This window comes from Ixodes scapularis, unplaced genomic scaffold (assembly GCF_016920785.2).
Source record: "Ixodes scapularis isolate PalLabHiFi unplaced genomic scaffold, ASM1692078v2 PGA_scaffold5__190_contigs__length_132052651, whole genome shotgun sequence".
NCBI classification, from domain to species: domain Eukaryota; kingdom Metazoa; phylum Arthropoda; class Arachnida; order Ixodida; family Ixodidae; genus Ixodes; species Ixodes scapularis.
The window spans coordinates 5,717,460-5,739,502 of record NW_024609880.1 but is presented as its reverse complement, the minus strand read 5'-3'; the positions used below and the strand labels follow the sequence as shown (position 1 = coordinate 5,739,502).

The 22,043-nt window shown below is 47.4% G+C and overlaps 1 protein-coding gene across 3 annotated transcripts in view; it reads left to right on the top strand.

The window, feature by feature from the left end:
- The window catches only part of LOC8036269 (2-acylglycerol O-acyltransferase 1), a 50,139-nt gene that overhangs the window by 10,987 nt on the left and 17,109 nt on the right, over positions 1-22,043 (top strand). The window contains exons 2-5 of one of the 3 annotated variants that reach the window (XM_042293854.1): positions 3,714-3,801; positions 9,928-10,430; positions 15,938-16,112; positions 19,099-19,298. In XM_042293854.1, the coding sequence (XP_042149788.1) occupies positions 9,941-10,430; positions 15,938-16,112; positions 19,099-19,298 (865 nt within the window). In that variant the 5' untranslated portion in view covers positions 3,714-3,801; positions 9,928-9,940. The remainder of the gene's footprint in view (positions 1-3,713; positions 3,802-9,927; positions 10,431-15,937; positions 16,113-19,098; positions 19,299-22,043) is intronic. The other 2 variants (XM_042293855.1, XM_029973087.4) reach the window with 2 other exon arrangements.

The following is a 22,043-nucleotide window of genomic DNA, read 5'->3' as shown; positions in this document are numbered from 1 at the left end:
GTGCAGAGCAGGCGCAACTGCCGATCGTCATGATTCAAAAGTGCGACGTCCTCAGCATTAGATTCGGTGTTAGGAAGCTCATGTAATGTTGCTTTGCTTTGTCGAAAACTGTTTAAAGTGGAGGACGGAAAAGCGTTTCTTGTGATTTCAGATATAGCTTCAAATAACTGGCAACCATGATTTTAAGCCACAATAAGGCCAAGTGTCGCTACTCTGAGGCGTAGCTTATTTAATGACACTATTCATGCTCTTGTTCAAAAGGCTTGTAATACCTGGAGGGGCCATGACGTAAGCCCCGCGGATTCCACAAGCCACTACCTTTTGACACCTGCCTCTTCTTCATTGTTCCCACTTGTGCCAGTAAATTAGCTTGCGGTTCCGAGTAACGACACTTGGCTTAAAATTGTGGCTTAAAATCATGGTTGCCAGTTATATGAAGCTTTATCTAAAATCACAGGAAACGCTTTTCCGTCCCTCACAAATGTTTAAACAACCCGCGACAGAGCATTTCAATATTGCATCAGCTTCCTAGCATCGCATCTAATGCTGAGGAAGTCGTACTTTTGGATCATGATGATCGGCAGTTGCGTTTGCTCTGAGCGAGACCTAAAATGGCGGCGCCCAAACCAATTTTGGGGAACTGAGTGCCGATACTTTAAAGCTCATGTAGTGACTCTAGGCATAAAGTGAACTCGGGTGTAGTGCCACTAAATAAGCTACGCTTCAGAGTAACGACACTTCGCCATATTGTGTCTTAAAATCATGGTTGCCAGTTATCTGAAGCTTTATCTGAAATCACAGGAAACGCTTCTCCGCCCTCTACAAATGTTTAAACAGTTCGCGAAAGAGCAAAGCAATCTTAGATGACCTTCCTAACACCAACTCTAATGCTGAGGAAGCCTCCCTTATGAATCAGGACGATCGGCAGTTGTGTCTGCTCTGCATACGAGCCAAAATGGCGGCGCCCACAACAATGGCGGGGAACGGAGTGCCGATACTCTAAGCGCAGCTCATTTAGTGGCTCTACTCGGGTGTATTATTTTCCTCTTCGTCTTTGTTGTTTATTGATTTCAATCATATCGAATAATGAACGCATTATATCACGCTACGCTTGTGTAATTATTTGTCTTAGATTTATTAGCCTGACCTAATACTTAAACCATTCATTTATCGATAGTAAATCGTCCAATATATTTTTTAAATGTGAAGGTAAAAAACCACGGAGATTGATGATGATACAGATGCCAACGCCGCCCTCGGAAATTTTTTGAACACTAGAAATCAGCAGTTTGTCTGCCATCCGCCAGGTAGCGCAACAAAACACCCAAACAGTTTTTAATTGTTTTTAAAATTAGCTGAGCTCTACACCTATTAAGAAACCAAAGCAAGATCATTGTGAAAATTTAATACATCGCAATGTATATCTATTCCAAACAATAAATGTTATTAAATGCCAATAAATCTGTTTGATGTCCAAAACAGATATGCGTCAAAAACAGGTAAGTTTGAAGGGCTCCTGTAGCGTTATGACTTTGAAAATGGAAAAAAGCCATCGTCCACCTCTTGGGCAATCATTGTAGCTCTAAATGTTATAAAATATTTTATCATAGTTTAATTATTTCTTCAGCGGCATTTGAACTACCATGACTCGAAGCACAAAAAAGTGCGACGTTTGATATAAAATATTTAAACAAAAAAATTTTACACAACATTAAATTTTTTTTTGCATATTACCAATTATAAGCACTACATCTGTAGCTAATTTCATTGCCATAGCGCTTGTCATTAAAAACATATTTGTGCTGAAAAATGTCAATTTTAGGGCAATATTTGGAGGGATGAAAAAAACAAAGTAGTGCAAACATCAAAAAAGTGGATCGTTAGATTCTGCTCCGACATCATCTTAACAAAACTGCTATATTGGAACCGTGCTATCTTTAATGGATCGTTCATAAAACATGAACTAGCGGAGCAAGTTAGGGTCCGCGCCATCATATTCGCAACGCTACAAATGCTCATAAACAGTAAAAACCAACACATACATAATATCAAATGAAAGAGGATTGCATTACCTTTCGAATGACATCAATCCCAAAAAACAGTATTTAAAGGGAGATGAGTAATGGCCTGCCAAAAAGTACCTAAACTGCCACATTCAGTGGGACCGTGGCCTTAAATGGTTGTGAGATGGAATAAAAAACCCAAAGCGCACAGTGCCCTAACCAGAAGAAGACCCTTCTAGAAGGTGCACATCATAAAGCCCAGAATATAAGTGACCCGCACGTACTTGCTCACTTCCAGGGAGAGCTTAGCGAGCACGATCACGTGATGGCGCCACTACATAAAGCACAATAAATGACGTGGAGAAGACGAATTTTCGATTTAATTGAATCGCAAACTTTCCAATTTTGTTTCATAACGACAAGGCACCAAGAAAATCTGTTAGCAGATACCGATTCACAAATAAATTTTATGCTGCAACGCGGTATAAAAATTTGCATTTATCCTTTAATTTAGTTCTTGAAACGCGTCAAAATAAAAGGTAAAAGAAAGCTTTTTCAACGGAGTTAGATGCCCGTAGAACAGTACTGAAAGCAGAAAAAAAAAAAAGAAATAATGCTGCGCCATCCGTGTATTTTCCGCTAAATATAACGGGGGAATATGACATCGCGTGACCTGATGCCATGTGACCTCGACGCCAATTTAGTTTCCTCGCTAAATGTAGCGGTGAGATGGACGTGAAGCGACCTATATAGTGATTTAGATTCCCCGCTAAATATAATGGGGCACTTAACGTCACGGAATTTAAACACCAATCCAGTTTTCCCCCTAATTTCAGCAGGGAATTTTGCGTCACGTAACTCGTAGGCCGACACGCGGAGCGACTCTGTTTACCAACACGGCCGGGAGGCCGCGCATGCGTAGAAGCTATGTGGGCAAAAGCGGCCGGGCTCTCCGCGTTTTCGCCACTGCGTTGTGTGGCGTGCGCTCGTTGTTGACGTTGTAGATACGCTTCGAGCTTGATATCTGCGTCGTATTTCTTGTCAACGTATGTCGTATGCTATGCCCGACTATTTCAGCTCGCTACCCGAGCCTGAACGGCACGGGTACCGAGACTAACTGTGCGTGGACGGCGTTGCCTTCAAGGATCCGTACGCCGTAAACTAGGACTGCTGGAGTTCCGACGGGAGGTTTCTGCCACCGACGTGAATGGCTCACGTCGTCGTTTATTTAGTTTTCTCACCAAGTCAGTTGACGGCCGACACGGTGCAGGCGTACAAGTCTCTCGAGGCCTACGATTACTTCGAGCAGCTTTCCGCGCTGCCGGCTGGATCGGCAGACTGTGGGTCTGAGGAAGTGCATTGGTTAATTGATTAAACACATACAGCGTCCTTCGAGTCAAGGTATGACAGTTTTCTTACCCTAATGATCACAAGGCACTACAAGTGGTAACGCTTTTCCCGTTCTGCCGCCGGTCTTCTTCCACAGCACGGGCATGACGAGCAGTGTTGTAGGCGTTACAAAAAAGGAAGTAAGGAAATACGTTACTCTACTTGCAAATAAAAGAAACCCTTTACCGACCTACGTTATCTCAAAATAAAATGAAAGCGTTACCGTTAAAAAGTAACGGACGTTCTTTCGCATTACTTTTTATTGATAAATTGACGGTAACAGTGTTGTTGTTGGTGTTTTTTCTTTTTTTTCTGTGACAGCGTTTTTGGGCACTTGGACAAAGGGCTTAGGGGCAGAGGTTTTTCCGAAGTGGGACTCTTTGCATGGGGAAAAGACAACATTTTGCAGGTGGGTGGAATGTAGTGCAATAATTAATGGCTTGGCGCCTATACTTGGTTTTAGCTTAAGTCGAGACGCAGCAGAAGCTACGAGCTAATGGAACCGATCAAGCAGCGTCAAAAGAGCGAGTCACTGGGTCTTTCTTATTTATGACCGGTTCAGTGATGGTAAAACACGTACTACAAAAACATAACGAACACCATGATGTTTTTTTTTTTTTTTTTACGCTGTCTATTGGTCCTATCAATCGTAGCGCCGCGTCTGGGTTGAAACTAAGACAAGTTATGAAAGCACGAAAAAAAATTACTGTTTTCAGGTCTTGGGAAGAATGTGTAACAAGTAACGAAACTACTAGTACGCGTTATTCAAATTAAGTAGCGTAAGTACGTCCCCCGTTACTGTCTTGAAGAAGTAACGAGTACGTTATTATACATTACAGGGAAAAGTAGCGCGTGACCGGCAACGCTGCTAGCGAGCAACCGACGAGCGCTTGGCCGGTGATTTGTGCGCGAACACCGTAGGAACAAAATCTGGGTGGTCTCAATCAGATTACGTTTTCCCCGCACATAAGCAGGCCTCGGAACGGAGATCGAAATGAAAGCCACACTTGCCTTCAAGAAAGTGCTAGCCGCACAAACGGTCGTCCGCGCGAGGCAACCATTAGTTTCGATCCACAGATATTATCCACCTTTACGCGTGTTTCAGAGTGAGCCGGAAACTTTTTGGGAATTCACTCCGCTACTTTTTCTGTACTTTTCGGTGCAATTAACGGCTACACAGCTTTGCGACATGCTGAAATTCTATGACGCCCATGTAGAACCCGCGCCCTTTTGCCCACACCACCCGGCTCCGGCGCGATCGCAGCGCCACCGCAGCTCCGTGACGTCAAGCCCGCGTGTCTGTCTATACACCAATTTAGTTTCCGTACTCAATGCAGCGAAGAAATTGATGTCAAGTGACCTGTACACCTCGCGTCCCGTGACACCGCTTACACCTGCTCTTCCCTCACTCCCCCCTCTGCCGTCTCTTCTCCGTCTTCTTTCTCTCTTCCTCCCTCTTGCCATCCGTTCCTCCCCACCTACCTCTCCTCCCTCCCTCCTTCCTCTGCCTCCTCCCTTCCTCTTCTTTCTTCCTTTCTCTTATTCCTCTCTCCTACCTTTTCCCTTCCAGCCTACTTCAATTCCTCCCTCTCCCCACCTACCTCCCGACCATCCCTCCCTCCCTCCCTCCCTCCCCTGCCCCTCCTTTCCTCTTCTCTGTCCTTCTATACCCATCCCTCTTTCTCCTCTCTCCCCACCTACTTCCCTCCCTCCCTTTCTCTTCCCCCACCTACTTCGCTTCTTTCCATCTGCCTATCTCTCTTCCTTCCCACCTACTTTCCTTCTCTCCTTTTTCTCGTCAATCTATCCTCTACGCACATGCACCCCCTTCCATAGCCCCTCTTTTCCATCCGCCCTCCCTCTCCACAACCTTGTCCATCCCTCTGTATTTTCACTCCTATCTCCTTTATCCCCACGTCCCCCCGCTTTTCTTCCTCTCTCTTCCTCTTACTCTGCCCCCTTATGGTGCGTCCAATACGAGCAAGCTCCATTCCAAAAAGTCCCTCAAGTGCTATTTCCCCTCATTACATTTGACAGATTTTCTAACCCAGGCAATCTAAACAACAGGTTCTTCTAAAAAATATTGGGGTGTGTGTACGTTTATTCAGCCTAGAACTTAGTCTGCCTCAACGGGGCAACTCGTCTCCCAGCTGTAAATGAGAAATTTAGCGAGTGCAGTACAAACCGCGAGCATCAGGTCTTAGACGTGAACCACGCAGTACTGACACATGACCGCACGCCTGTATACAATGCTCATCCAGATAGAAACGGGCAGGGATGGGGATTGAATAAAAATTCAAAAGCGTAAACACCAAGGAGAAAGAGGGGACAGGAAAGAGCGCTTACGCAACTCTGTCCGTTCTCTTCCTTAGCTTTAGCAGCGATGTCATGGACGTTTGACACCATATGTATCCCTTGCTGCTGGGGCTCAGTACAAAATTTCGGTCCTTTTTCGAGGACACCGCGAATATCATCCGGAAGGGGCTCGCAGCCTAAGAGCGTAACAGACTCGCCTTTCCTCTGCGTCTTAGATGAACGTAGGTATTTTAGATGAGAGATGTGAGAGCCCCAAAGGAATTCAGTCTTTTGGTTTGCTGTAGTCAGGAAGAACCTGTATCTGGTGATGTGCCCATCATTGGGGATGCCGATGCCGGCAAGGGCGCTGAGACAGGACCGATAAAACCGGACCTGTCGCCACATCTCAGACCGCAAAATCCTGCACATCCTCTTGGCGTGTTGCATTGATGGTCTTGCATTGCCAAACAACGCACAAACGTCTTGTGGAATCACAGTGTGTCTGATGGCAAAAGAGTACAATCTTGCTTGGCAAGTATAAGGCGATGGAATTGACGTAAAAAGAAACACAATCTGCAGAAAAGACACACGGAAAAGGGCCCAGTGTAAAAGAAAGATATTGAATCAAAATTAACCGTTGGGCTAGTTGGCTACACATTGTATAAAAATTCAAAAGCGCAAACTCCAAGGAAAAGAAGAGGGGACAGGAAAGAGCGCTTACGTAACTCTGTCGGTTTTCTTCATGAGCTTTAGCAGTGATGTCATGGACGTTTGACACCATATGCATTCCTTGCTGTTGGGGCTCAGTACAAAATTTCGGTCCTTTTTTAAGGACACCGCGTATATCATCCGGAAGGGGCTCGCAGCTATAAGAGCGTAACAGATTCGCCTTTCCGCTGCGTCCTAGATGAACGTAGGTATTTTAGATGAGGGATGTAAGATCCCCTATGGAATTCAGTCTTTTGGCTCTCTGTAGTCAGGAAGAACCTGTATCTGGTGATGTGTCAATCATTGGGGATGCCGATGCCGGCAAGGGCGCTGAGACAGGACCGATAAAACCGGACCTGTCGCCACATCTCAGACCGCAAAATCCTGCACATCCTCTTGGAGTGTTGCATTGATGGACTTGCATTGCCAAACAACGCACAAACGTCTTGTGGAATCACACTGTGTCTGACGGCAAAAGGGTACAATCTTGCTTGGCAAGTAGAGAAGGCGATGGAATTGACGTAAAAAGAAACACAATCTGCAGAAAAGACACACGGAAAAGGGCCCAGTGTAGAAGAAAGATATTGAATCAAAATTAACTGTTGGGCTAGTTGGCTATACACATTGTATAAAACTTCAAAAGCGCAAACACCAAGGAAAAGAAGAGGGGACAGGAAAGAGCGCTTACGCAACTCTGTCGGTTTTCTTCCTGAGCTTTAGCAGCGATGTCATGGACGTTTGACACCATACATGTATTCCTTGCTGTTGGGGCTAAGTACAAACTTTTGGTCCTTTTTCAAGGACACCGCGTATATCATCCGGAAGGGGCTCGCAGCTTAAGAGCGTAACAGACTCGCCTTTCCGCTGCGTCGTAGATGAACGTAGGTATTTTAGATGAGGGATGTAAGAGCCCCAAAGGAATTCAGTCTTTTGACTGGCTGTAGTCAGGAAGAACCTGTATCTGGTGATGTGTCCATCATTGGGGATGCCGATGCCGGCAAGGGCGCTGAGACAGGACCGATAAAACAGGAGACCTTGCATCGACGGTACTCGTTGCTATCAGCAAGGTGACAGAACTGCATTGTACCGTCGTTGAACATCCACTGCAGCCTCAAACGGACTTCAGTTTCACACTGTCGAGTTCAGGAAAAGAAAAACTCCCACTAGTACATCACATCGTGCCGATAAGAATTGTCGTCTCTTCGCATCACCTGCCCCAGGCTGCCCCGATACAGCAATGAACGAATCTAACATAGCAGTCGTTACGATTTGTCGTCGCCACGAATGAAAGCTTATACAATCCTGTGCGCAACAAAGACGAGGACAAAAGCAGAGAAGAGGACACAACAAGGCGCAACTTTCAAATGAATTTTATTGAAAACGTGTTCCGGTATATAGTCTCAACCATCGTCACAATGACAACAAACAACAAAAGTAAAGGAAAAACACCATCACAGAGCATAACTGGGAAACAACACTGTCTCGTTCTCAGGAAACGAATGAAAGATATAAAGCAAAATATTCCTAAAAAAATCGCGATCACCAAAAAAGTTACGGTTATGGAACGATACAGTTTTCTGAAGCCAAGATTCTACTCGCGAGATTAGGAAAATTCACTGAAGATTGTCTCAAAACTCAGAAAACGAAAGAAATTGAATTTTCGCTGATTTATTACTTAAAAGCGCCGCAATCTAATGCAAACGGCAGAGGTGTCGACAATCAGCTGATCGCCGAGATCATGTACTGCCACTATTCAACGCGCTGATCAGATTGAAGGATACGCGCTGCAAGTGTAAATAAACAAGGTGGTAAATAACAATACGTTACAGCTATGCGAAAATTAGTAAGTACAAACGAATAAGCTCGTTGACAGAAGAACCAACGGGAAGACAGACGTGAGCCCCACAGCTCCGTACGTATCCCGGTTAGGGCTAACACGCCTTGAGAGTGGAGAGCCAACTTGAAAACAGGGGTCGATAAACACTTCACGCGACAATATTTTGCATCCTTGTCATGATCGAAGGTCATTCTGTCGAGACTTTCACGTTGATGTAGCCTAAAACACTTTGCACAACCAATTTCGTCCACCGCGTCGACCGCGACAAACCAGCCGCCATGTTTTAAATCCAGGATTAAGAAACAACCAAAAGCAAAGCGCCCAATGTTGAGCGCTCAAGTTAAGCGTAGTTTAGTGCTAGGTTTAGCGATAAGCAATTTTGGTGCAACCGAACGAAACCGAAACTAAGCTTAGGTTCCCGGCTAAGCTCCGCTTTGCGCTAAGCGGCGTTGGTGCAACCGGCCCTAAGTGTTCTCTACATAAACGTCAACAATCACCCATTCAATACTGAATTTCTTGCATTATAGGTGTTTAAAGGTAAAGGTTACTGCGAATTTCTTTTTTTTTTTTTGTTCATCCTAAATACGAACAACAGAAAGGCGAAAGGCAAAGAGAGCGTGCTAGAGGACAGGCGTTTGAAAGACCAACCTTGCAATTCTCATTCTGTCAAGGTCGACACTTTTATCTTTGGAATTACACCGCGACAAGTAGGTTAGTTGTGTTGCTTGCAAGCGCACTTAGTTCAGGCAAGTAAACTGTGTTGTGTACGTTTAGACGGGGAAGTTAGCCGTAACGGGCGCCTGGCGTCTCAGCTGTAGATGAGAAATTTAGCCGGTGGAGTGCCATTGCTGTCCTGGAATCTTTAACATTCTTCAGCAGGTGACACACGACCGCACGCATTTACGACGCTTTTCCAGACCTAAATGGGCAGGAGTGAGTAATGAGCCATGTAGCGCGAGCTTTCGCTCCACGTGCTGCTGTGCGCAATACTTAGTTTCAGCCATAGCCTCCTCTTTTTCCGAGAAAGCCTGGCAGATCGTCACGAGAAGCGGCCGCCTAAATTGAAAAGGTAGAGCGTCAGACACCGGATGAGAGGAAAGCCACGTGATGGGCGCCCCTCAGCGGCGAGATGCCCAAATACACTTCTCCTGAGCGATGGAATGTCAGATCGTACTCCTCGCGTTCCTCGCGCTAGCACTTCGTTTTTCGTCCGCTTTGAAAATCATGCTTCGGGTCCACGCCGCTGCAAAAGATGTGCGCTGACGTTCAGGTTCCTCGAGAAAGGCTCTCTGCTTCCAGGTCCTCGCGCTCCAAATCTGCGACCGGGCACTCTATGGCTCCGTGGTCGAACTGCCAGGCTTTGTGGGTGTAGAGGAGGCTATCTTTCAGCCTAACTCCAGACGCAGCCGATGGTATACAAGCGCAAACACGTGGTCCTGAACAGTGCTTGCACTGCACGAGCGCGCGTGCTTGGCAGAGACGCTGAAAGCCCGGAGTTCGCGCTTGTAGCAATGGCTGCGTCTGTACTTAACTGAAACGAAGTATAAGATACTCGCCCACCGACCAGAAATCAGCGTGTCAAGCAAGAAACATTCCATTCAAATGTTGGTGCACCGTCCCTTTAACCATTTTCCTTCTTTTTGTTTATTATGGAACACTGACGATGCTGTCTGAATTCTCTGGGACTACGTGCAGTGTTTCAAGTACCATGAGGGCGTTGGGCGTCGAGTTCGCACCTCTCAACATACCGCTCAGGCGGCGGATGCAGACGCTGGCGGCGTTGTTCTGCGCGTTCCTCTTCTTCCTCAACGTCGTCTGGGGCGCGGCACTCTTCGCGTACCTGCTCTTCTTCACGTCCTTCTACTACGTCCCGCTGCTGTACACCATCTGGTTGGTCTACGACTTCAAGAGGCCCAAGCGCGGCGGACGCCCCAACGGCTGGGTGCGTCGGTGGCTCGTCTGGAAGTACGCCGGAGAGTACTACCCGGTGAGCCTGGTGAAGACGGGCGAGCTGGACCCCAACCGCAACTACATCTTCGGCTACCATCCGCACGGCATCTCTTGCGTGGGTGCCTTCCTCAACTTCGGCACGGACGCTACGGGCTTCAGCGAGCTTTACCCCGGCATCACGACGGTGCTGCTCACGCTCAACGTAAACGTCCACTGTCCTTTCTCGAGGGAACTCTGCCTGCTTTGCGGTGAGTACCTGGTAAACGGCAGCGTTTCACTGGAGTGTCGACAACCCTACAGCGGAGGCATCAAGCACTAACACACCCTAGCTAGAAAGGCCAAACTGCTGTATTTTCTAGCGTCATATAAAGCCACAGTCAAACTGTTCATACATCGTAAAACGATAAGGCATTCCCTGCAAATATGACATAATTATCCGTGGACATGCCTCAAGGATCTTAGAAGCATGTTTGCTCTGTATGTACAAAACATGTCTACAGGCAGTTTTTGTATGACAAGTGTGACCATTATAGAAGGAAGGCCTCAGGCAGTGTCTGTAGACTGTCTTTTGTATGACATAGTAGTGTGATCCCGTTATCACAGGTCGGACTGGGCTTCCAGCCAAACGCTGATGTAGCCCTCGCGTCCTACCTTCGCTCCGTGTCGGCCTTTTTAAGGTGACGCCAAAGATTTCACGGCGTTGCTATGTGTCCGCGATTGGTCTTGCCCCTAAGTAAGGCATTCTTCCTGTTTAAAGGGTAACTGCAAAGAAATATTTGTTTGAACAGCCTAGCTGGGACACGCATGTGACAAAACAATTTTCCCGCGACAAATTCACTTTTTTAAAGCAGTATTTATTGCGCGAGACTGATTTTAAGTTGCGGCTATCTCGTCCGTAGTAAATCGCGCGCCAAAAAGTTGGTATCATACGTCACGGAGCGGCTGTTATAGGTCACGAAGTGACGTGCGCTAGCAACTCTTCTCATTAGCTAAGAGATTGATTGACAGGTTAGATATTGGTTGTCAAACCTTTGTGACATGTTGTAATTCCCTTTTGACCCGCATGTTTTTACGTTTAAAGAATAACCCACGTCATGAGGGTTATTGCTCTTTACAAAAGGTTTACAGAACGGGTACTTTCATTTGGATTCATACTATAACAAACCAAAGCGTCGCCATTTTTCGAGTAGCGTTTAAGTGTACGACCGTCATTTGTGAGCGAAGTACCAGGCCTTGCGTCCGTAAGCAAGGTAGCGGCCACTATTCTCTGTTTCGCTTTCAGTCCGACCGCTGTGACGTCACAATCTGAGAGGGAGCTAATCAGGCGTCGCTATAAGTGCGTCATCACGGCGCTTTTTGTGTTTGTGCGTTTTCCTCAATCGGAGTGGAGTCTCGATTGCGAAAACGAACTTCACAGGATTAAACCAGCTCTTGGTATGCGGGAGAGTGCATCGCCCAGAACCCGCCGCCATGAAGTTCTTTTGTGTCGTCTTAGATTTGGAGACTCCTACCTCACCCACGAGCATCTGCTCAGGGGGGAAGCCCCAGTCCCGTGCGATGACTTAACAATTTTACACATTTTGTGGCTGTGCTCAGGGCTTGAGCAAGAAGGACGTACACATTTCCCCGAGTTTTTTTCACACTAACCGCGGCTAACTTTAGCCGCAGTACCTAGGAGAGGGATTTTGAAATCACGTGACTGGGCTCGGTAGGGATGTGGGGAAACATGGCGGCACCCCAGCGAGTGAGCGCTGCTCGCTTTGGAAATAATATGTCGTTGTAGCTGCAATATCGAGCGCGTTAGTCAGCAACGAATGATGCAGGAAGCTTTCGCTTTGCCTTACCTCAATTAAACCGCGAAGCATGGGCAATGACATCGGCGCATTTTTTCGATAGTGTTTCGATTCTGGGCATTCCTAAGCCTAAATGAACGCGATAATTGTCGGCATGGCAACGTCTTTGGAAAGCGGATTGCCTTGACTCAATCAGCCGGGTATTGAGAGCACACAAAAGCAGACAGCGTCCAAACAGACTTTCTTCTAAATTATCCAAGCATCGCGAGGAGAACGCTGGAAGTGTAATTCTACGGTCCACGCGCGCTGGCCTTCCTCTTATAAAAGATTCGAAGTAAAAAATCATAATAAGGCTTTAACGAACGCGCGTGCAAGGCAAAATTTGTTTTATACTTTTTGCTTTAGAACGGTTACTACTGCAGACGCCAGCACGTGCGACGCGTGCAACTACAGTCGTAGCATGCACCTCGGTACTTGGAGAATTTAGATAAAAGGTCTGTTGGGACGCTGTCTGCTTTTGTGTGCTATCAGCAATCCGCTTTCCAAAGACGTTGCCATGCCGACAATTATCGCGTTCATTTAGGCTTAGGAAGGCCCAGAATCGATAGACTATCTAAAAAATGCGGCGATGTCATTGCCCATGCTTTGCGGTTTAAGTGAGGTAAAGCGAAGCGAAAGCCTCCTGCACCATTCGTTGCTGACTAACGCTCCCGATATTGCAGCTACAACGACATATTAGTTCCAAAGCGAGCGGCGCTCACTCGCTGGGACGCCGCCCATGTTTCCCCGCATTCCTACCGAGCCAGTCACGTGATCTCAAAATCCCTCTCCTAGGTACTGCGGCTAACTTTAGCCGCGGTTAGCGCTTCGAGCAAACGGGCCCAGGTTCCTTTTCACCCAGCGCTGCTAATTGGGGATACTCCTATAGTACCGGTTGATCGTGTCATAAATTACTTAAAAAAAACAGGCTTCCTACTGGAGTTGTAATTTTAATTCTATGACTTTTAACCTTGTTACATAAACCTTTTTTTAGATAATTTCTATCAATAAGTCCTGATCATGTTTCAACTAAACAAGCTTGGCGCAGTATGGCCATAGTAGCTTTGCGCCATAAAGCCCGTAATCACTAACAATCTAACGTTTATTGGCCAGTGACAGAGTGCTCTGAATCGGTAAACAACCGACCATCTGATAGTTTTCACCATTGCTGCAGCTGTGAATCTCGCGGTGATATGAAAACATCTGCGGAGCGTTGTAATGCTGCGAAAACACTTCGCGTAACGGTGTTGTCATGTCTCTATAGCTGTAACCTTGTGAAGGGTATCGTTTCGCTTTACATGCAATGGTATTTAAGTTCAGGTGAAATAGTCAAGGCGATGTACTCATAAATGCTCATAAAGGCACGTTTAAGATAAATAACGGGGTTGAAATGCAGACGTGCTTGTGGAAGTCTACGATTATGGCGTGCAATTAACCTGGGTTTGGGTTACAACTAAAACAACGTTACAAAATTTTGAAGGAGACAAAAAATGGGACTAAGACAACGTCTCAATAAACAATTACCAGCTCACCGCCACTCTAATTTTTTTACTTTTAATTAGGCTCTAAGAAAGTTCAGTTAATCCCCTCCTCCTGTGAGATCTTTTCTTTTTTATATTTTCACATTTGGTTTTACTTTCTCGAAGCTTTTTTTGCTTTGTTGTTGCTTTAAAATTTTTTTTTAAAGCCTGGTGTTCTGTCTTAGGTTTAGTATGGAGAGCACCGAAGAGCTTAAATTGTGCCCCTGGATACCCCGACTCAATGTTTAGGTTTCTGCAAGTCAACTGATATGATACATTTTGACGACGGGTACAATCCTGTGGGACAGATCATGCGAAAGTTAATTTGGGACTATAACATTATTGGTACCTTTAATTAGGTTACACTCATTGTCCCGACGTCTGTTGTGACTGATAACGCTATCTGAAAAAAAAATTGTTTTATTTAAAGATCGCACTTTTATGAAAATGTTTTATTAAAAATAATATATCCTGCATATAAGGTAATTGTGACCATACCCGCAAAAGTACTCGCAGAAAAAAAAAATATTTTTTTTTTTTCAGTTGAGAGTTGGAGAGAGTGACTGATCTGGGGAACGCAATAAAAATAAATATTTAAAATAGAAAGGAAGGGAAAGACGCTACTGTAAAGCCCTCACTGTTCGCGAGCACTTAATTTTTGCAAACTTCCCGAATCGAAATTTCGCGAAATTTCGAAGCTCGCAAAAATGTCAGTCTTGAGAGTTTCGATGCAGGCCCCTGGAATTCGCGAAATTTAGTGACCGCGACTATGACCTATGTGACCGATTGACGAAAGAAATAGAGGCCGAGAAAGTGAATTGTTTAACAGTACTTGTGAAAACAACAGCTACCGTACTTTTCACCCATGCCGTAAACGTCACTGATGACAAGGCTGAGAAAGGTGGTGGAAGCAGCCCACATAACTGAAACAGAAGACGTAAAAAAGTACATTTGTGGCTAGAAGCACATTCAGCCAGTTTAGGTGGTACATGGGTTCTTTACGTGCGCATTTTCCCAGCACCCATAATTTGTTTTCAGACACGCTTTATGGCCGCGTGAAAGGTTGAACAATACACGCACAGGCACACGCGCACGCACACTACACTACACTGCACTCACTCACTCACTCACTCACTCACTCACTCACTCACTCACTCACTCACTCACTCTTCTCACTCACTCACTCTTCTCACTCACTCACTCTTCTCACTCACTCAGTCTTCTCAGTCACTCAGTCTTCTCACTCTTCTCACTCTTCTCAGTCCTCTCACTCACTCACTCGCTCACTCGCTCGCTCACCCACTCGCTCACTTGTTCGCTCACTCGCTCACTCACTCGCTCACTCGCTCACTCACTCGCTCACTCACTCGCTCACTCGCTCACTCTTCTCGCTCACTCTCTCACTCACTCACCCTTCTCTCTCACTCAATCACTGTTCTCCCTCACTCTTCTCACCATTGTCATCAGTGACGTTAACGGCATGAGTGAAAACAACGATAGCTGTTGCATACAGTTATATATACATATAATCCTGGGGCCGTAGACTCGTCATACAAAGATTGAATTGAATTTTACGGAGACCGGCGATTAGACTCCCCCGACGATGACGCGGCGTTTTTATGGGCGAATTCCAACTGGCGAGCTGCGCGAACGTTCGGCTCGAGCTTTGTGTTTGACGAGTCTCCCCCGTAAACAAATTTTAGGTCAACCAGGAAATGCAATTAACATTGGAAATATTTCAAGGTTAACAGCTATCAGAATCACAGCCGAATCGGAATATTTTGAGCGTACAAACGCCCTTCCGTCGCATATCACACATCCGAAAAAAATCAGGGTCATTGGGCTGTGGAGGCATGCCTGATATTCCGCAGAAGACAACTGCTGCGCATGCCCAGAACACCTTCCACAGCCAAGTAGACAAAAGATGGCAGCGTGCAGAGGGTGAATACTATACTTGGTTCCAGCTTATGTCCAGACGGTGCCGACGTTACGAGCTAATGGGACGAATGAAGCAGCGCCAAAAGCGCAAGTCACTGAACCTTTTGTTGTTTATGATTGGTTCAGCGATGATAGAACGCGTACCGAAACATGACCAACACCCTGATGGTGTGCTTTTGGGGCTGTCTGATTTGTCCCATCAGCTCGTAGAGCGCCGTCTGCTTCTAGACCCAAGGTGAAGCGAAGTGTAGAATGGTCTATAGACCAATTTATAATTTATGAATAAGCGCATCTCTTCACACGAGCTGTGGTGAACGTTGCGCATATTTGGAGCCCAAAGTTATAATGGCCTCGGTGACTGACGTTAAAAACATCAGTTCGCGTGCACCCCTGAGCACTCGTCTGGAGTAATTCCAAGGTTCGCGTCGGCGTCTTAATTCCTGACGAGGCCGTTGGATTCTGCAGGTCTTATCTCGGCGGACCGGAACAGTCTGCAGTGGACCCTGACGAAGCAGGGCGGGGGCAATGCGGCAGTCATTGCCGTCGGCGGTGCCCAAGAGGCCCTGGACGCTCACAAGGGCATGTCCGTGCTGACGCTCAGGAACCGCAAGGGATTCGTCCGCTGCGCACTGCAATGCGGGTGGGTAGCACAAACCGCCAAGTCAAAGCCCATACACACATTTGCGTTTAAGCGCGATGCGCTCAGTTGCAGCAGGTGGGTGCAGAACGTTGCGGAGGTCGTTTGCGCAAATCTTGCGCGCGCAGTTGCTTTGAAACGCAGTCGCCCGAATACGCTATTGTTGCTTGCGGCGCACCAATAGTAGGCGAAACCCATGGCAACAGAGCGTCACCCGGCGATGTCACCGACATGGCCGGTTCCGGGACTATCTTGTTGGCGTCCGCGACGTCTGTCCAGCTTGTGCCATCGCAGCTTTGGAGTAGCCTGCTCTCGCAGTCCTCATCGCTCCCCAACAAGGAAAATCAAGATCCAGTCTCCAAACGGAAAAGCGGATGCGCGTCACCGAGGGGAACGCACGTGACCCTCCCTTTCTTTTCTCGGCTTCTGTGATGGGTCTGCCGCAACATTCCGTATGCGTAGCCGCGTTGAAAAGTTTAGTCCGGTTCAACTTTCTTGCGTTGAGCTGCGGCGCACTGCGCGACAACACGCGTCGCTAGCAACCGCTTCCCGCCACAACCACCGCGCTGAAACTCATTCCGAGCTAGATGTGTGTTATTATACAGCAGAGCCTTAAGGCTCTGCTGTGCAATAAACAGAATAGACCTCCGTCATAGACAAACCTCAAGTCGTTTTTATTGTACAGCTAAATTGTGGCGAGCTCTTCATTTTTGAGATATCAACAATATAGGAAGTTTTAACATAGTTGCTGTAGGTCGGTATTTTTTCTTATTAAATAGCTAGTTAGAAAGTACTGCCGAGTACAGCATTCGTTGTTTTTTGTTGAAACCGGCAACTGTGTTAGGGTTTGCGCTCTGTGCCCAGTAAGCAGCTTTACTGAGAAATTTACATACTTGCTGAGACGCACTTCTGGGACATCTCGCTACCCCATTTTGTTAATTAAGCCTGCCGCATGGATGATTCATTAGATATTTTTACAGAAACATTTTGGACATCTTTAAATTTGTGAGCATACATGTTCCTTATGATACAGTGTACATTGTTTTTTGGTGCGTGTGAATATATTAGGTTAATTTTAGAGTACCAATCATTCTTTTGCAATAGTCAGGGTAGGAGTGGAGTGCGTTCATTTAATGGGCTCCAAAGTTTCTTAGAAAACGCAAAAGTACGTTTGGGTAATTTTACGTTGACCTAGACTACTGATAACGCTTGTCCCTTCGAAACGTACTTTTAGAATGTTATGTTGATATCAAGTCATTCTGGCTGTGTCCCTACTATTCTTTAATCTACATCGCTTTAAACATGTTAAAAACTGCACTCGCCCCTAGGCTGCTATTTTTTTTTATTTACTTAACAAAATTTAAGGATGCTTCAAATTTTCGTTGCGAAGCACTGAACTACACATATCAATGTCTGACAGTGTATACATCATTAAGTAAATATACGAACTCATCTCCGGGCCTGTATCGAAATAAAACCTATTTTAACTGTTTGCAAGATCCTGGCGGCTTGTTATTGGTTGTAAGCATACCTTCGTACATTTATTGCTTAAGGTCGAAGTAGCCTTCATACGACAGAAGCAACCGAAAATTTCTGTAAATAGCGCGGAAGTAAGATAGTCTTGGAAGATGGGTGGCCCACTGCGCTGGTGCACCGCAGCTCGAAGCACGTTGAGCCAATGCTCGCACTGCAGAACCCAGCTGGATCCCGGGTTTAATCCTCACCCCCGCTCGTTTCGATAGGGATGAGCTTCGCATACACCATTCCAATACTTAACAAGTCCTAAGCCCAGCGTGAAATCTCCTCACCCCCAGCGCGTGCTTATCCGTCGCTTCAGTAAACTAGCAGATCACCCGCCATACGCACGAACACTCAAAATGGAATTGGCCAGGAGACCCCCCCCCCCCCCCCCCCTTTTTTTTGAAAGGTTCATACAGGCGTGCTGTCGTGTAGTACGACTGCGCGTTGCACGTTAAAACGAAACCCAAGAAAGAAGTGGTACTGACCTGAAAAAAAATTTCTCATCTACACCGAGGAGCCGGCATGCAAGACGTGCGTCTCAGCTGAGACTGGGTGAAAGAAAGCACTGCAAAGACTGGGGCGCGCGAGCGTCTTGAGGCGGGTTTGAGCATAGCCTCCTCTATAGGGAGTATTCACCGGACGCCATATTTGTGGGTGCTGTTTAGAGCGGATGCTCAGAACGAGCTTACATCAATAGGCTGCAAAGACCGGCACTCTCGATGGTGCGGAATGCACGTTGCAAAAGAACTGTGGAAGCTGGCCATCTGCACGCGCTCAGAATTCGCGCACACAGATGTGGCCGCCAGTGAATACTCCCTATACTCACAAAGCCTGGCAGTTTGACGACGGAGCCCTAGAGTGCCCGGACGGAGATTTGGAGCGCGAGGATCTGGTAGCACAGAGCATCAAAGAGCCAGTTCTCGGGGAACCTGGACGTCAGCGCACAGCTTTTGCAGCGGTGAGGACCAGAAAAACACTTCTTCGCTCGGGAGAAGTGTTTCGGCGTCTCGCCGCAGCGGGGCGCCAGTCACGTGGCTCTCCTTTCGCCCGTTGTCTGCCGCTCCCCCTTTCTCATTTCGGTGGCCGCTTCTCGTGGAGATCTGCCATGCTTTGTCAGTATATGTGTAGGAGGCTATGGTTTGAGTCCTGCTCAGCTCGTGCCCTGGTTTTAGCAGTGCTTTCTTTTATCCAGTCTCAGCTGAACGCTGTTTCTAGCAACCCGGCCCAGGGGCCCATTGGGGCTGGTTAACTTCCCGCCGCCTATCCACGCAACACATTTATTATTAGGTATCTTTATTTACTTCTATAAATGAATCAGAACTATTATTTATTTAGGCTACGTGTAGTTTGCTTTCACTGTCAGCTTTGATCACTTCGCTGGCGTCTATCTACCTTTCTTCGCCACTTCTTCGTGACACTTCGAAGCACGTTCCGGCACTGACAAATGCCGCGCATTGTCCGTCTCCAGGGCCGACCTAGTGCCAGTTTTCTCCTTCGGTGAGAACGACATCTACTACCAGGCGAAGAATCCACCGGGCTCGAGGCTACGCCGGTTCCAGGAAGAGATGAAGGCCTTGACGGGATTCTCACCCGTCATCTTTCACGGAAGAGGCATATTTCAGTACAACTTCGGCTACGTACCTTTCCGGGAGAGAATCGTCACCGTGGGTGAGTCAGTCGACCGTGATATCAAATACCACCAGCGAGAATACATCCTACTCCGCTCATTTGGGTTAAATAGCTCGCCCAATAGTGTGCTAAACCGCGGCGTGTGTGTACAGTTGGCGTACCTGAGAAAGGATGCGCGCTGTTTGCGTTATCCCGCAGTTGCGCCGCGCGCCGAGAGAGAGAGAGCCGTTGGCGCACCTAGATATACCCGCTCGAGTGTCCGTGACGATAGATGACGGCAGTCACACCCCTTCTCCCGATATCAAGGTCGTGCACAAAAGGCATAGCGCTTTGGGCATGATCTTCATCGGTGGTCTTTACCGCCCGCAGCCGCGTTGACAATCTCGTTGCCCTTCCCGCCGTTGCTCTTCGTAGGCGCGTTGCTCTTCGGGAGTCCGGACTATACGCGGCCTCCCCATTACAACGAGATAAGTGAAATAGACCTATTGCTAAATTATCCACGCATTAAGGAGAATGCAGGGATTGGTGTACCACACGCCGCACGTGCCGGCGTCGGCAGCAGTAACTGTTCTGAAGCAAAAGCCTAAAACTAATGGCAGCTTGCACGCGCGTTCGTCAACACTTTATTTCGGTTATTTACTTCGAACCTTTTATGGGGAAGGCGTGCGCGTGTGGCGCGTGCGGCGGTGCCAGCGTAGGATATTTGGGCACGCATATGAAAAATCCACGGAACCCTAGCTATAAACAGCTTCGCTGCAAAAACTAAAGCACGCAGCTGATCTCGCCAGACTGCCGTCTGTTTACACACGAAAAAGTCTGTCTGCTATAGGCTCACCATCCCCATGGCAACAAAGTGTCTACTGAACCGACGTTCGCGCGAATGCAGAGTCTGGAGCCGGCAACAAAAGTCACCATTTTCTGAATTCCGCCTGTTAAATTTTGTGCTTAAAATGTGGATAGGATTTTTCTTTTTACGGCAACATGGGGCTAAACTTCCGATATGCCCTAAGATCTACTTTACCTCAAACCGCGAGGCGAACGCTGGTCTCGCGATTGCATCACCACCCCTCGGACATCTTCCACAGGACACAGACTATGATACCTGGAAGATGTCTCCCCTTTGGCGTGTTTACCGCATCTTCTTATTTGGGTACCGCCTGTACTGTTAAAGAAACTCTTCGACCTAACTTGCATCGGGAAGAGGACGAAGAGGTTGAAGACAGTCCTTAAGCGCGAGCGTTTTGGAATTTTTTTAAAGCTTGATGATGATGATGACAACATTTAATTTGCCCATAGATGGGGTCAGGGAAGGGGGAGTGCTGAGAGAGCCTCCCCCTCTCCCCCCTCAGTCGGCGGCCAGGAGTTCTTGTTCCTTGGCGGCGGCCTCGGCCATCTGGACCAGACGGACCTGTTCACCCGGGTCCGAGCTGAGCAGCACGGTCTCCCACTGCTCGGAGGTTCTAATGTTTAGCATTAAAGTTTGAGTTCTATTTCTGTTGTTTCTATGTTTTTTAAAGGGGCAGGCCCAGACCATATGTTGCAGGTCGGCCCTGTCCCCGCAATGCTTACATGCGCTGGAGTAAAGCCCCGGATAGCAGTGACTGTACGCCACGGGGTTTGGAAATGTATTAGTTTGAAGAAGGCGCCACGCCACTGCCTGCCATTTGGACAGAGTCCTGTCTGCTGCGGGGTATTTAGCCCTTCCCAGCCTGTAGTGGTTCATCACGTCCCGATAGGCAACCAGCCTGTCTCTGTCCGACCGGCGGAACGAGTGTGCGTCAAAGATGTTGGTGACGTCGGCCCGGTCGGTTAAGCCTCGAGCCGCGTCGTGCGCCTTCTCATTCCCCGGGAGGCCAGAGTGAGCTGGCGCCCACACGATGTGAACTCCCCTAACTCGATCTCCGTGGAAACCGGTCCGTAGAATTTTGAGTGCCTCGGACGATATGCGTCCCCTCGTGTAATTTAAAATTGCCGGCTTGGAGTCGCTTACTATGAATTTGATCTGGGAGGACGAGGTCATTGCCAGTGCAATGGCTGCTTCCTCCCCAACCTCGGATGAAGTCGTGAAGACCGTGCCAGAATTAATTAACTTGCCCTCTCGATCAACTACCGATGTGGCCATGGCGTCGCGACTACTGTAATCTGCGGCATCCACGTAAACCACGTCCTCGAGGTGTGCGAACCTTTTATCTAGTGCTTGTGCTCTGGCCTGCCTGCGTTCCGTATTGTGTTCGGGGTGCATGTTTCTTGGTAATGGTGGGATATGTATATGCACCCTGATATCGGGTGGAATGTCGTGTTTTTCCCCGAGTCTTCCTTCGTAGTTGATATGTAGCGTCTGGAGGATGTGTCTGCCAGTCGGACTCTTGGTGAGCCTTTCCATCTGCGCTATCCTCTGTGCTTCTACAAGCTCGTCTAGCGTGTTGTGCAATCCTAGTGCTTCAAAGCGCTCGTTGGAGGTCGTGATTGGTATGCCAACTGCCTGCTTGTAAGCCCTTTTTATTAAAGCGTTGATTTTGTTGCGCTCATCTGCCTTGAGGTCAAGGAAGGGAGCGACATAGGTTACTCGACTCAGGACGAATGCCTGGACCAGCCTGATTAAGTTGCCCTCCTTCATTCCGTGATGCCTATTGGCTATCCGCGAAATGAGGCGGGTGGTTTGACACACACTTTTTTCGAGTGTTCGGATTGTCTCGATGTTGTGGCCGTTCTCCTGAATTTTCAAGCCTAAGACCCTAATGCTGTGTACTACCGGGATGGGCAGCCCCCCGCAAGCGTATAGAT